The 12,967-nt window shown below is 46.9% G+C and overlaps 1 protein-coding gene across 2 annotated transcripts in view; it reads left to right on the forward strand.

Annotated features, from left to right (window-relative positions):
• The first annotated feature begins 2,020 nt into the window (after window positions 1–2,020).
• The window catches only part of SKI (SKI proto-oncogene), a 196,922-nt gene continuing 185,975 nt past the window's right edge, over window positions 2,021–12,967 (forward strand). For both annotated transcript variants that reach the window (XM_069610181.1, XM_069610182.1), the window contains exon 1: window positions 2,021–4,583. In XM_069610181.1, coding sequence (XP_069466282.1) covers window positions 3,621–4,583 — 963 coding nt within the window. In that variant the 5' untranslated portion in view covers window positions 2,021–3,620. The remainder of the gene's footprint in view (window positions 4,584–12,967) is intronic.

The raw sequence follows: 12,967 nt of genomic DNA on the forward strand, positions 1-12,967 counted from the left end.
AGTGTGCAACTTGGAGAGTTCCAACCATGGAGTAAGCGTAGGAATTCCCGCCAGTGGGTCGGTGATCTTCTGCCCATTGATATACTTGCTTCCCTTGTGCACACAGGGAGTCTTGCACTACCCCTCCGACATGGAGCACACATCAACGAACTCGCCCCCTCCTGCCCAGGATGTTGCTGCGACCTCTTTATCACTGAGACTACAACTGGGTGCCCAGGTTCTCTTCAAGAGCTGTTCTCTCCTTAGGTGGCACTGACGTGAATATCTTCTATGCCTCTGATCGGGGTTGGGGTCCTACTGGGGCCACACTTTGTCTGGGATGCAGGCACAACCATGCAGGCAGATGATCCACCCCTACCTTCTCTTCTGGTGGCAGACGCTGCAGGGCTGCGTCTCCCCCTGGCCGCGCGAGCACCCTTATCGCAGAGGGCCACGGCCATGGGGAAATCCACCATCAGGGTTCTCCTTGCAGGATGCGGCAGAGGCCGCCCCTTCTCCCTCTCTTCACGCAGTTGGGGCCGCTCCAGTTCTTCTCCCCCTAACGGCCATAGATGTTGCAGGGGCAGTGGAGGTGCAGAGCTTCCCCCATGCTTCGATCCCAGCCTCATGAGCACCCCCATGAATGAGGGCTGTGGCCGGGGCGAAGCATGCAAGGACTCCCCTGCACCTCTCCACGGCAGTGGACTGCTGCTCATCCTATGTCCTCCCTCCTCCTCCTTCCCCTATACGGAGGAACAAAGGAGATCACATTCAAAGGACAGCATGGGAATGACAGACCATGGGGTTTAGCTCTTTATCACCAATGTTGTGGGGGGCCCGCTATGGCCATCCAGCGAGCCCCCCAGAGTGCTATAGACACCAGCACCATAGAGGCCGAATGCCTGCGAGGTTTGGGGGCCTGCCCTGGACACCCGGCAGACCCCATGGTGCTATATGACACCAGTACCATTGGGGGTGGGAGCAGCGCGTGCCATGCCCCTACCCATGCAGACCTCTGCCATTGTGCTGGTACAATGGTCCCACGGCATCATGGCATGCAGGCCGGTGCCCCCACGTGTAGGCCCACAGGCCTACATAAATGAGAAACGGACTCAGTAGTTCCTCTTCTGGAGCCTGCAGCCGTTCTGTCTCACGTGCCTGCTGGGGCACCTTTTATTAGCTTGGGCCATGTCATGGCCCATCTTTAAAGGGCAATGCACATGGGAGGGAGACATCATGTTTAAAAGGGCAACACACATGAGAGGGTCCCACCACAACATGTGGCAGAACGGCACACGTCTACACCATCTGATGTCCCTGCGCCATTACAGGTCAGTCAGCTCCTGTGAATGAGGCTACGAGTCATGCACTCATAATCACAACTCGTTATTTAGAGGTAACTAATCTAGTAAGGTGTACACTGGGCAAAGCATGCCTAACTGTCTCCCCAAAAATGCACCTTTTCTTCTAGGAACTTCTGGGTACATGCCGTAGGGGAGAAATGCACTTTACATTAAACGAATAATTTATATTATTTAGGCTTAAAGGAAATGCTGTGCATATTTTATTTGCAAATAAACATTCCCTTATTTGTATTTTATGTTTCGAAATATAAGCCGCACCAGATTCTTAATTTATACGTATAGTTTTGTCGTTTATTTGACTGGCAACAGGACAGGGAGTGGATGCCAACATAAAACTGCTCTCCCAATCAGCTTTTTTATAATTCCCTGCTCTGTGAACCAATAGCTTTTTCCGGTTTTGCCCGAGACAGCGCTGAGGGTTTTTTTTCTGCTTGGCTTTGCAGAGGCAGCAGCAGAGGAGGAGGTGGAGGGCTGAGGGGGAGGGGGCTGGTTCCTGGAAGAGCCAGCCTGGGGAGTTGGTCACATTCTTGGCTAGGATTCAATGAGTGAGGCAGACACCAACAAACAGAAGAGGGGAGAGGGGGAGAGACAGGGCTGGAGGGGAGGAGGAGGGTGGCAGGCGGTGGGGGAGAGGGAGGAGCGAGGGAGGGGTGGGAGAGAGAAAGCAGACTGTTAGAGAGACCCAGCCTTTCAGCTCTAGCCAGCCAGGCACTCTGAACTGGAAAGTCAAGCTGCGAGGATGTGCCTGTCTGTGCAGTCCTGTGCTGTAGACTGAGGAAACAAGCCCCCGCCCCCCCGAAAAAAAGAACAGGAACGGACCAGACAGAAGGGGGGCTGGCAAGAGACAGGCACCTCTCTCACTGCAACTTCTAATTGGAACTGCACATTTGTATCCCGCCTTTCGCTGTGGCTTTTTGAAAGCTCCGTCCTTGTTGGAAAAGTGGGTGTCTTTGTCGGACAGAGAGGAAGACGAGCTTTTTTTCGGACATGGAAAGGAAAGGAGTGAAAGGCAGCAGCTTTCAACCATCGGACTGAAGATCCAAGGAAAATAAGTGATTGTGCTAGCCTGCCCCTCGAGAGGTTCCACCAGAGAAAAGGTGCCAGAAACGACGAACCCAACACAAGAGGTATTACTAAATAAAATGTGTGCCACTGAACAAGGGACGCAAAAAAGAGTTATTCTTTTCAAGAATTTGGTTGCTGAAGACTGAGAAGGGCGCCAGTGGAAAAGTGGGTACACGTGGATAATAAGAGGCCGCATAATTGTATCTTTCTGGATGCCCACTTTGCTCTGTCACTGCTCACCTAGGGGAGGTGAATGTGGAAACCACAGAAGGTGTAAACTTGTAACATTTGATCCATTTTCCATCTTAAATCGGATGCCTCCCGCCCTCAAATTTACACCTTGGATTGTGGGGAAGCTGCACTTTTTATGCTAAAGAGAAGGGGACTGGTGACATTTTTTCAAGCTAGATGGTTTCCTTTATGGTGACGGATGGTAAAAGTCTTCAGTTTTCCATTCTTAAAGCGGAACAGTGAAAGTTCAAGCCAACCCCCAACCACCCTCTAAAACTTGGCGAGGTTCTCAATGAGACGTTCCCTAAATTATACAGACGTTAATATGAGTTAGCATGTTCCCTGCAGAAGTAACATTTCGGGAACTGGAAACTGCAAGATTTCTTTTCATCTTAATGAAAACATTATTTTGAGTTTGAATCCACATGATGATTTTGAAGATTTACGAAACTTTTAAGTCTTTTCAAAAAGGAAACGTCTGCAGTGATTTTATTTGACTCCGACCTTTTTGTTTCATTTCTTCGCAAATAACACCAGCATCGCTTTCTGTTAGCAACAACTCGATTTTTGTAGCACAAAGTACTTGATTGAAATCTCAGCAGTGATTTTTAAGAAGACACTATTATTGGAGAGGACGCAGACTTTTTTTGTTGGTTTTAAAAGTGAATTCTCGAGTTGTTTCCAGGAGAAAACGTCTGGTTTGGGGAGAACACGATAAACTCGCTGCTTTTAAAGTGGAAAGGAGGGCGATTTCTTTTGGAAGCCAACTTTGAGTCACCCATGAAATGCAAAGGATGTTTTTAGAAGTAAAAATTTGATTTTTAAAAGTGCACGTTGTGTTTGGCGGCGAAAAAGGGTCGGGACTGGTGTTCATTTTTTGAAGGACCCCTGACTGTTGTAAATCGGACCCCTGCGGCTACTGTTGATTTTTTCGGGGGGGGTGGGTGGGATACGCCTGTTTTTAGCCCCTTTATTCCTGAGATGGAGGCCGTGAGCCGTGCCAGCTTCCAGCCTCATCCGGGCCTACAGAAGACTCTTGAGCAGTTCCACCTCAGCTCCATGAGCTCCTTGGGAGGGCCGGCCGCCTTCTCGGCCCGTTGCAGCTGGCCGCAAGACTTTTTCAAGAAGGAGCCGGGAGGCAAGGAACCCCCAGAGCCCGAGCTGCCACCAGGAGCCGGCGGCCTGGCTCCGGCTGGTGCCTGTCTCCTGCCTGTGCCTGGACCTCTCTTCCTGCCTTCTGACCGATCCACGGAGCGATGTGAAACGGTGCTGGAGGGCGAACCCATCTCTTGCTTCGCCGTGGGTGGCGAGAAGCGCCTCTGCCTGCCTCAGATCCTCAACTCGGTGCTAAGGGATTTTTCACTGCAACAAATCAACGCCGTCTGCGACCGGTTGCATGTCTACTGTTCGCGGTGCTCGGCCGAGCAGCTGGAGATCCTCAAGGTGCTGGGCATCCTGCCCTTCTCGGCGCCCTCCTGCGGCCTCATCACCCGCACGGACGCGGAGCGCCTGTGCGCGGCCCTGCTGGGCGGTGGCTGCTACCCTAGCCCGCGGCCCAAGTCGGGCCTGCTAGGCCCCTCCGGGGCGCCGGCGGGCCTCGAGTTGGAGGTGACCGAGCGCAGCTTCCGTGTCTACCACGAGTGCTTCGGCCGGGCGCGGGGCCTGCTTGTGCCTGAACTGTATCGGGCTCCCGGCGCCGCTTGCCTGCAATGTCTAGACTGCCGCCTGCTTTTCCCACCGCAGCGCTTCGTGGCGCACTCCCACCAGGCCCAGGAGAACCGCACCTGCCACTGGGGCTTCGATTCGGCCAACTGGCGGGCCTACCTGCTACTGGCCACAGACTACCGCGACCCGGCTGAGCGCGAGCGCCTCACCCGGCGGCTGGAGGAGATCAAGGACAAGTACGATTACGGCAGGAGGCACAAGAGGAGACCGCAGAGCAAGGTGAGGAGGCCCGGGGAAGACAGTCTTTGGATGATAATATTGTGGGCGTGTGCCTTGTATGGGGTCTCAAATGTGGGTCACACCTAGATGTTCTGTGACCCAGCACACTGGAATTATCGGGTATGGCACCTGACATTTTCGTATGCACGAGTGCCAATATGTCCCGGAGGACCTGATGGTGGGGCCCCTGTGTTGAGTAGAAAGTTGTATCGGCCCTCCTGGGGAAAAAAAACACAGCCAGGGTAAAAAAATACAGCTAGTCATATACAAATGGGTTCTACTTCATGGAGTTGCTTTCATATGTTTATGGCCACAGACATAACCGCAGTGGAGAAATTGTCAGTTGCTGTGTGTAAAATACCCATTGGTGTAAAATGGTGTACATTGTGTTCAGGTTTTTGTGTATATTTTTTTTATTTGTTTACCCAGCAGCATGTGTTTCCCTTGTATATGTTCCAATGTGCAAACTTAAATGCGTCGAACCCCTTAGAAATCATTAACTTGTCAACTGGACTTTTCAACAGGGGGCTCGGAAGTATGCTTTCGACGAGAGCCAGGTGTTGGCTGACTTTGTCTGGGGAACACTGGGGTGTAGGATGTTGAGGAAAACGTGGAAACACTTGGGGTTGCGTTTGTATGCCAATCTCTCATGGGACAACACGGAATGTAGGGGGCGGAGAGTCTCGCCTTTCGTGTAAACACCAGAGGGGGCAAAGGTGTATGTGAGAAAAGCAGGCTCCTCCCCTCCCAACGCCAACCCGACAGTCCCGCAGAAGGTGGTAATAGTAGTTATCAAGTGTGACACCCTCGTGTAGGGAAACTGTCAATCTTGCCCTAACTAATGGCCCTAATTTGGCAATGGGACATTGCAATGCCACTGTGGCCTAAACGGTAGAATGCTCGCAATCATTTGAAATGTAGCCTTATCCCCCACCTTCCCAACAAGTTGATAACACGTGGACATATGTAGTGTCTCGGTTAACATATCATTTGAAAGTGAGGTAATTTTGTCCATTTCCCTAATGGTTTTAATTCGATGATTTGTCAAATTACGAACTTATTGAATTGCTTGTCTGTTTTGTATTGGCGTGGTCTAGTTTTTATGTATATTCGTAACTATAACTGTCAAACAAAATTGCCCACCCTCATGATAGGGTTCTCCGTTTAAATCTCACAACTGTATTTAGAAGATAACTCTGCCGGTTGTTTGGGTGGTTTCTTTCAGTTTTATACTTGGTTTTGTTGGTTGAATCATTTTAAATGAAAATCTTACTGCCGGATTCTCTCTCGTGGCTGATAAACACTTGTGCTTCGTTAGGTTGTAGTTTTTCAGTTTAACAGTCTTCTTTGTACATTTCACGGATTGTATACGCTGTTGTATCCCCCCTACCGGTTTTAGGTGTAACGTCAACATATTTTAGTAAATGCCCCCGCAACATCGCTTGAAAAACCCTCTGGCTTTCTGGAAATGTAAAGCGGGGGCGGGTTAACAGGCTGTGTAAAATGTTATTTTTTCCATTTTTTTTCTCATCAAAATATCATACATAACCACTCATTAAGAAAGGCAAAACTTGACCCAGCGCCCCACTTTTTAAATATTTTTTATAATTATTTTATCACGCGCTTAATACCTGAGAAGGATGGCTTTATCTCCTATCTGTGGTTGACAGCACATTGCAGAAATAAGAACCTGCCCCCACATAGCGGGATCTGTTTTGCTTAGCGGGTCCTGCATCTCCACCGTGGAAAGCGAGGCCTGTGACCTGCCTCCCTCCCCATGTGGTGTTTTCCTAACCAATGTTAAGCAAAACCTGGGCTTCATACCCGAATTAAAAGTGGTCGCTGGGCTTTGCCTCTGAGGAACGTGTTTCCTGAGCCTCTCCCATGGGTACATAGACCAATAGTTCTCTCCTGCGGTAAGCAGGCTTTCCCCTCCGACTTTGGAGCTATTATGTGTTTCTTCATCTTCCATAAACGGTCTGCCAACCTCCCACCACCGTGTTAATGCCATAGGAGAGCATCTTGGACACCAGGATATATTTCGTTCATAGCCACATAGAAAGCACTGGCAATAGTCATATACCCTGGGGGAATAATCTTTTGGGTTCAACTGCTTACACTTGGTGTCTGACTGGCATCTAGTGTGCCTTAGTTTGCAAGATGCCCATGTAAAGGGCTGCAATTGCTCAATCCGGGGCAGGCTGGTCTACCCCGCTGCAGGGCTGGGCTCTCCTTGTGTGTGTCATCAGTGTGCCCATCTATCCAGTTCAGAAACAGCCTTTTAAATGCCACCCACTGTTGAGTATGCTTGGCCAGGCCTCACTGCGGCATGGCTTATTTTAGACATGTGGGATGTGCCAGCTGCGGTGACTGCAAGTGTGGCTACTGACTTCTAGGCCTTGAGAGGTGCTTGCTGGAGGAGCTGCTGACATAGGGAAGTCTGGGTGGGGCTGGTGGGGGCTGGTGACAAGAGTTGTGGAGAAAACCTCAACTTTCAAAGCTGTCTCCAAATAAGCAGAAGGGGTTTAGCAGACACATGTTTGTCGTCCTTTTTTCAGATTTCACCCTGCCATAGCTGTAGACACTTATAGTTATTCATTGCATCAGACCTTTACCTCCATTACAAAGAAGACCATCTACGTTTGTTACATACAGTTCCCAAGTGTCCATGTTTTAAAATGCATATTGGGTGGACTTTTATCACGCACACTTTATAAACCATAGATATATAATTACGAGGTTATGAACGTGGCTCAACTTGGAGTTCTATCTGTTATTGTTTAAAGTTCTTCATTTTATGATTGTGAATGGATCTCTTTTTGAACTTCCCAAAGAGTTCCTTAGAACAGTGTCGGGACCATTGTGGCAACGAGAGGTTATCTGCTGTACTATGGCTATCTTCCCCCTACTTCGCTGTGGTTGGTAGAGACCAGGTCTTGTGTTTAAAAGCGGAAGGGTTTGAGTGGAGGATGCTCACTCTGTGTGAGAACGTTGTAAAGATAAGTTGCTCTTGGTATGTCGAATTTTGATCAAATTGCCATTTTTTATTTTTTTATTGTACATGGTTTAAAACAATCTTTATAAACAAACAAATTACTCATTACACTATTCATACTAAAACTACAAAACCATCAGAAAAATCACATCCAACTGAATTTAAATGCATGCAATTCTACAACAAACTTCCTCATTAACAAAGATCACAGGCCATTAAAAATATCACAATTGCAAGTGCTAAGCAACTGATCTCACCCCACTCCCCCACCTTACCCCCACCACAGTCCACCACAAATTATCTATATCCACATGTGCTAAATTATATACACAATTTTTCAAAATGTAGAATATGCTGAGGCATCGGGCAGGACAAAGCAAGAGTAAATGTTGCAAGTTCCCCTTTTTGTGCAGGTTCCTACAGAATCTATAATAAGACCATTCCTTTGGGGATGCCACTGCGAATGCACCCAATATTTCCTTTAATTACATTTATTTACAAGGGACCGTGCATTCATTCCATTTTTATCAGAATTTTCCATGGATTAGGTTTGTCTCGAATAAGTAGTATACTTAAGTGTTTTTGTGCCGGGATAGGTGTGGCAAAGTCTGCGTCAGTGGGACGCTTTTGTCCATCTCCATGGGAGTCTAGTCTCTGTGTGGGCAACAGGATGTTTGTAGTCTGTTCTTGGAGATTAGAGGTTTCTTGGGCAAACAGTCGTTCATGATGGCACTATGGGTGGCAAGGACTTTTTTGGGTCAACATTACCTGTAACTTGCAGTGAATATTGACTTTGTATGTTTGGGAACATTTGGTGTGATGGTTGATGAGGGTGCGGGGGGGGGGTGGTGATTACTACTCCCGAATGGTTATCTGTAAAAATGGCGGGATGTTTCAGTGATTTAATGTGACCTCTTGTGTGGGTCCTTCCAATTTGTAGACCTAACGTTATGTTTCTTGGGTGCTCCAAGGTGAGATCGCATTTTTTGTAGTCAAGGTGCAGCGTTCAGATGTTATAAAAAATACGGTACAAAATGTTGTTCGTATCTGAAGTTTGTTGGCACGCTTTCAACAAACTTTCTTCATTGTAATTTAGCGCCACAGGCAAAAATGGCTTCTATCTGGACACATGGTTCTTTGCCCTTGATTCAGCCACCTAGAAACAGTCAGGTACCTCTAAGGAGCAAAGCCATCATGCATTTTCCTGCTCTCACCAGTAACCTTACCCTCCCCCTCTTTCTGATTTTGCCAGAGTATCTTGAGACCATGCAAATGCACCACAACGTGGTGTACATCTCAGTAGCATATCTCTGGCTTTGTTTATTCCACACAAGGACTTTTTCCCTGATTCTTTACAGCTTGATCAGACCACCAGTCTCTCTTAATACGTGGTGTCAGAATGGCAGTACTTGCAAAGAGCCAGCCTTTGCACCAAAGCTTTCCTGGTGATGTACACTCAGTATTTCGTTTTTGGTGGCTATTTTAGTCCTTCACTCTTATTCTCTAGTCAGGATGACGTGCTGGTGCAATGCCTGTAAAGCATGGCACTGTTCGAAATTGAGCGGAGCTAGCAGCTATTTAGCTCTTGCTTATAGCCTAGAAGAGCCTGGTTAGCTTGAAATCAACAGTTATCATGAGTATGTGAATACAACTGCGTTTGATGCAAATTATAAATGAGCATTGGGACACATCTGTCTCACATTTAAAGCACAAAAGGGGTAATAAATAATGGATACAGATATGTTTGCATTTTATGTGGAAGTTATATTTGGTAACGCTATGTGATAGCTCCCCGTTACCCAGTGGTAGCTCCTGGTGAGCGTTTACTGCTGGATACGCAGGAGCTGCATGTAGCTCCTGTTTATCCAATTCTAATTTTGAGCCCTGGGGCATACTGCTGGATACAAAGGAGCTGCATGTAGCTCCTGCTTATCCAATTCTAATTTTGAGCCCTGGGGCATGGTGCGCTATGTGTTCAGAGCATTGCTTCCACTCCCAAGGCCACATTTGTATCGGAAATCCAGAGACGTGGCACTCTTTCTGGGCCCTTCCAGTCTCATAATGTACACGCGTTAAGCTCTTTAGCAACCACTTTTGTTACCAACGGGAAGCGAGAGATTGTCTAGCATGAACTACTGGCCTCTGTAATGCAAAATGAACCAGTTCTTCTCAAACGCAGTATCTATGGACCTCATTTCCACTGTTAGTGGGCCATAAATTATTCAGTCCTAGTTACTGGATAAGGCATTATCAATGCATTGGCTCCATTAGTCCTTTTTAAAGAAAATATCTTTTGATCGGTTTTGAAAGAGACCTGTGGATGGTTTTGAGTGATTTACATCGCGGGACGCTAAATGTGCATTTGCTATTAATGGCATGCACATGTTTTCCTATCTAAGGTGGGGGTAGCAAATTGATTGTTTTTTTTTTTGTTTTAAAATGTATTTTTATTTTTTGAACATTTCATTTCATTTCTTTCTTCAGTGGGCAAGACATCAGGAGATATTAAGGCAGAAGAGGGGTGCGTTTTTATCCAGGGCTGGCAGTCAGTGAGACGGTTGCCCCTTCTTAATGTATAGCTGTATGATGTGCCTGCACCTCCACTTACAGTGTTTGTATAACGTGCATAGTAAATGTATCTGCTGTAAACTGAACGGCTGCACAGTAGCATCTTACTCTTATATATATTTTATTTTTATTCTTTGGTGTGCTGTGGCATTACTTCATCGGGAGGCAATAGGAAACCAGAAAAGCTGGGGGGTAGACATCAGCTAGTTGCTGATTGCTCAGTGCTCCTTCCTTCCTCCTGCTTGGCCTTGGCTGTTAGACACTTAGGGATTTTGTGTGTGCGCCTCCTTTTTATTTTTTGTGGGTGGGGTAGTTCACATCTGGGCCCAATTTCTACACTGTTTTACCTCTAGCTTTAAAAAGGCTCGTAATATTTCTTGGTGGTAAATGTTGGTAAAGATGCAAAGTGGTTGTTGTGAGGGTGACTTTCAGCCAGTAAATGGTTTTGAGCTAGCATCGCTTTGGTTTCTGGGCAGACATGTCTCCTCTTGCGGAGGAATGTTATCAAAAAAAGAAAACGGGGCATGTTGATGCTGACAGCCCTGCCAAAAGCGTAGTTGGCCACTTTTGATTTTAGAAAAGCTTTCAAATGCGGGTAGCATCCATTACATGTAAGTTGTGTTGATGTGACTAATGTCTGGGTTCCTAAGCAGTCTATTGTTAGGCGGCAGCATCTGAATTGCCATATCGGGAACTGGGAGAAGTGACTTTAAAATATTTGTGTCCCTGGGTTCTGCAAGGGCTGTAAGGATACTGGTTGTGCTGTGTAGTTTCTGGTATTCCTTATTTAAAATGGCGGAGTTGGTGGAACTGGCAGCAATCAAACCCCTAATGAAGCAAGCATAGTTCTGCCACCATGATGACCAGGCTGAAAATGGAGCCGAGATTTGCTTGGTGGAAGTGGAGGCAACAAACCGATCAAGTAGCAGGAAAATGGGCCCTGGTCATGTCCGTTAAAGATCAATGTATTTTGATGTATGCCACTACTCCTTTGAACGCCCAATATTTGCAGAATTGGCATGCACTGCTTAAGGGGGAAGCTTGCACTTTGTGCTTTCAGCTTCTTTATCAATTGCATTGTTGTGGTATGAAATACTATTCATGAAACGTGTTGTGCTTGTGCTGACAGAACCATCTTCCATGTATTCCCCACCCCCCTTTCTCTTTAAAACAAAAAGTATTTTAAGAAAGGCGACAATTGAGGAATAAAGTTATTAGTTTGCTGAGGTTACTGGGTTAGGTGGTTCTCCATCCTGCGACTTGCGTTGAAGTGACACTTTCTCCTCTGTCTGGCACTGCCCATGTTTCTCAACAGGCCATTTTGGTCAACCCGCTGCCTGCCGGGAATAGCGAATGTGCTTTTATCGCATTCGTGAACGCAGGCAAGAGGACTTGCTGCCTTGCTAGAGACGAGTGCGATGGGGTGGGGAGGGGTGTGGTCCCATATGAGGGTAAGGCACCAGGGAGATTGGGGCCGTACCCATATAGAGGGAGATTAATGGCTGCAGAGGTGCACCCCTACACAAGAGGCACATCAGAGGTGGGCGGGGAGTTTAAAAACGATTCCCTGTAGGGAAAGCCCGATTTAGGGAAACCAGGTCTTGTCAAAATACAAGGTATCCCCTTTCTCTGCTTTGCTTCTCTCTTCCATCCGGTCAATTGGTATTGTTTGAAGAATCAACTCGTTGACTTGGAAGCGGTTTTTTTTTTTTTTTTCCTTTTCAACCTTTATGCCAGCTGGTTGGTGTAATGTCTGAGCTGGAGGCTTGAGTAAAACCATTGAAGCAGCAGACAGGATATTGAGTATGAGGAAGTCTGGGTTAAGTATAACGAAGGCCCCGTAGCCTGGCACAGACGCTATGTGTGATCAATTATGGATCTCTTGCACTGTAGGCCTGGGACCCCCTTAATGTGTGTGTCCCGTGTCCAAAGGATGTGTAAGGGGCAGCCTGCACTTCATGTGGCACCGAAAAATGTAATCCGGGCAGCAGAAACCTATTTTTTATTTTTTATTTTTTTCTTCGAAGGGATTGCGCAAGTAGAAAATAATTTCTCCACAGGGAGAATTATGCAAGTTTCAACAGAAATGTGTTTTGAGCGAGCTCTCAGCAAGCTGCATTGCCGAAGCTGAGGTAATGCATTGCTCTCACAGCAGTTGCATCGGAGAGAACAAAAACTGTTTCTTTCTCATGGGGAAGGCCATTATTTCAGTTTTTACAGAATGTGTGCTTCTCTGCTCGCTCCCCGCCTTCTTCGGAAAAACTCACCTTCTAACCTCTCAAGATTTCCCGGCAGACCCTATTTTTGTTTATTCAAGTTGGCACCCTGTGGTGGTTGAAACGAGGCCTTTATGTTCTGCTCCTCTCAACGGTCAAGTTCTACTATATAGCACGATTTCTGTTGTATGAATTTAGTAGGGCAACTTTGCACTTTTATAAGCGACACATCTTTGTGCGGCCCCATCGGTCTCTGTGCTTTGAAAACTCCCCTCTTTTCCTTTGAATGACAAAAGAAATATTAAATGCTCCCCAGACTGTGCTGTGACTTCACTGCATGTCAGTGGTGAGTAAGATACTGACCTCCCAATTTAATACAACTCTAGCCCCAATGGAAGGTTTTCAGTTGACCGCTTTGGAAACGTTGCCCAACCTAGGAATGCCCTTCGTTGGCAATGTTAGGGCATTGGTGCCATGGAGTCAGGAACATTTAAAATAAAGAAATGATAAAAATATATATTTTCTAGTGCTGCGGCCGCACGAAGGTGTGTAGCAAGTTACATAGGTAATCTGAACATTCAGTTGCTAATAACTTTTGACTTGTC

This window comes from Ambystoma mexicanum, chromosome 8 (assembly GCF_040938575.1).
Source record: "Ambystoma mexicanum isolate Mex_15411 chromosome 8, UKY_AmexF1_1, whole genome shotgun sequence".
Taxonomy (NCBI): domain Eukaryota; kingdom Metazoa; phylum Chordata; class Amphibia; order Caudata; family Ambystomatidae; genus Ambystoma; species Ambystoma mexicanum.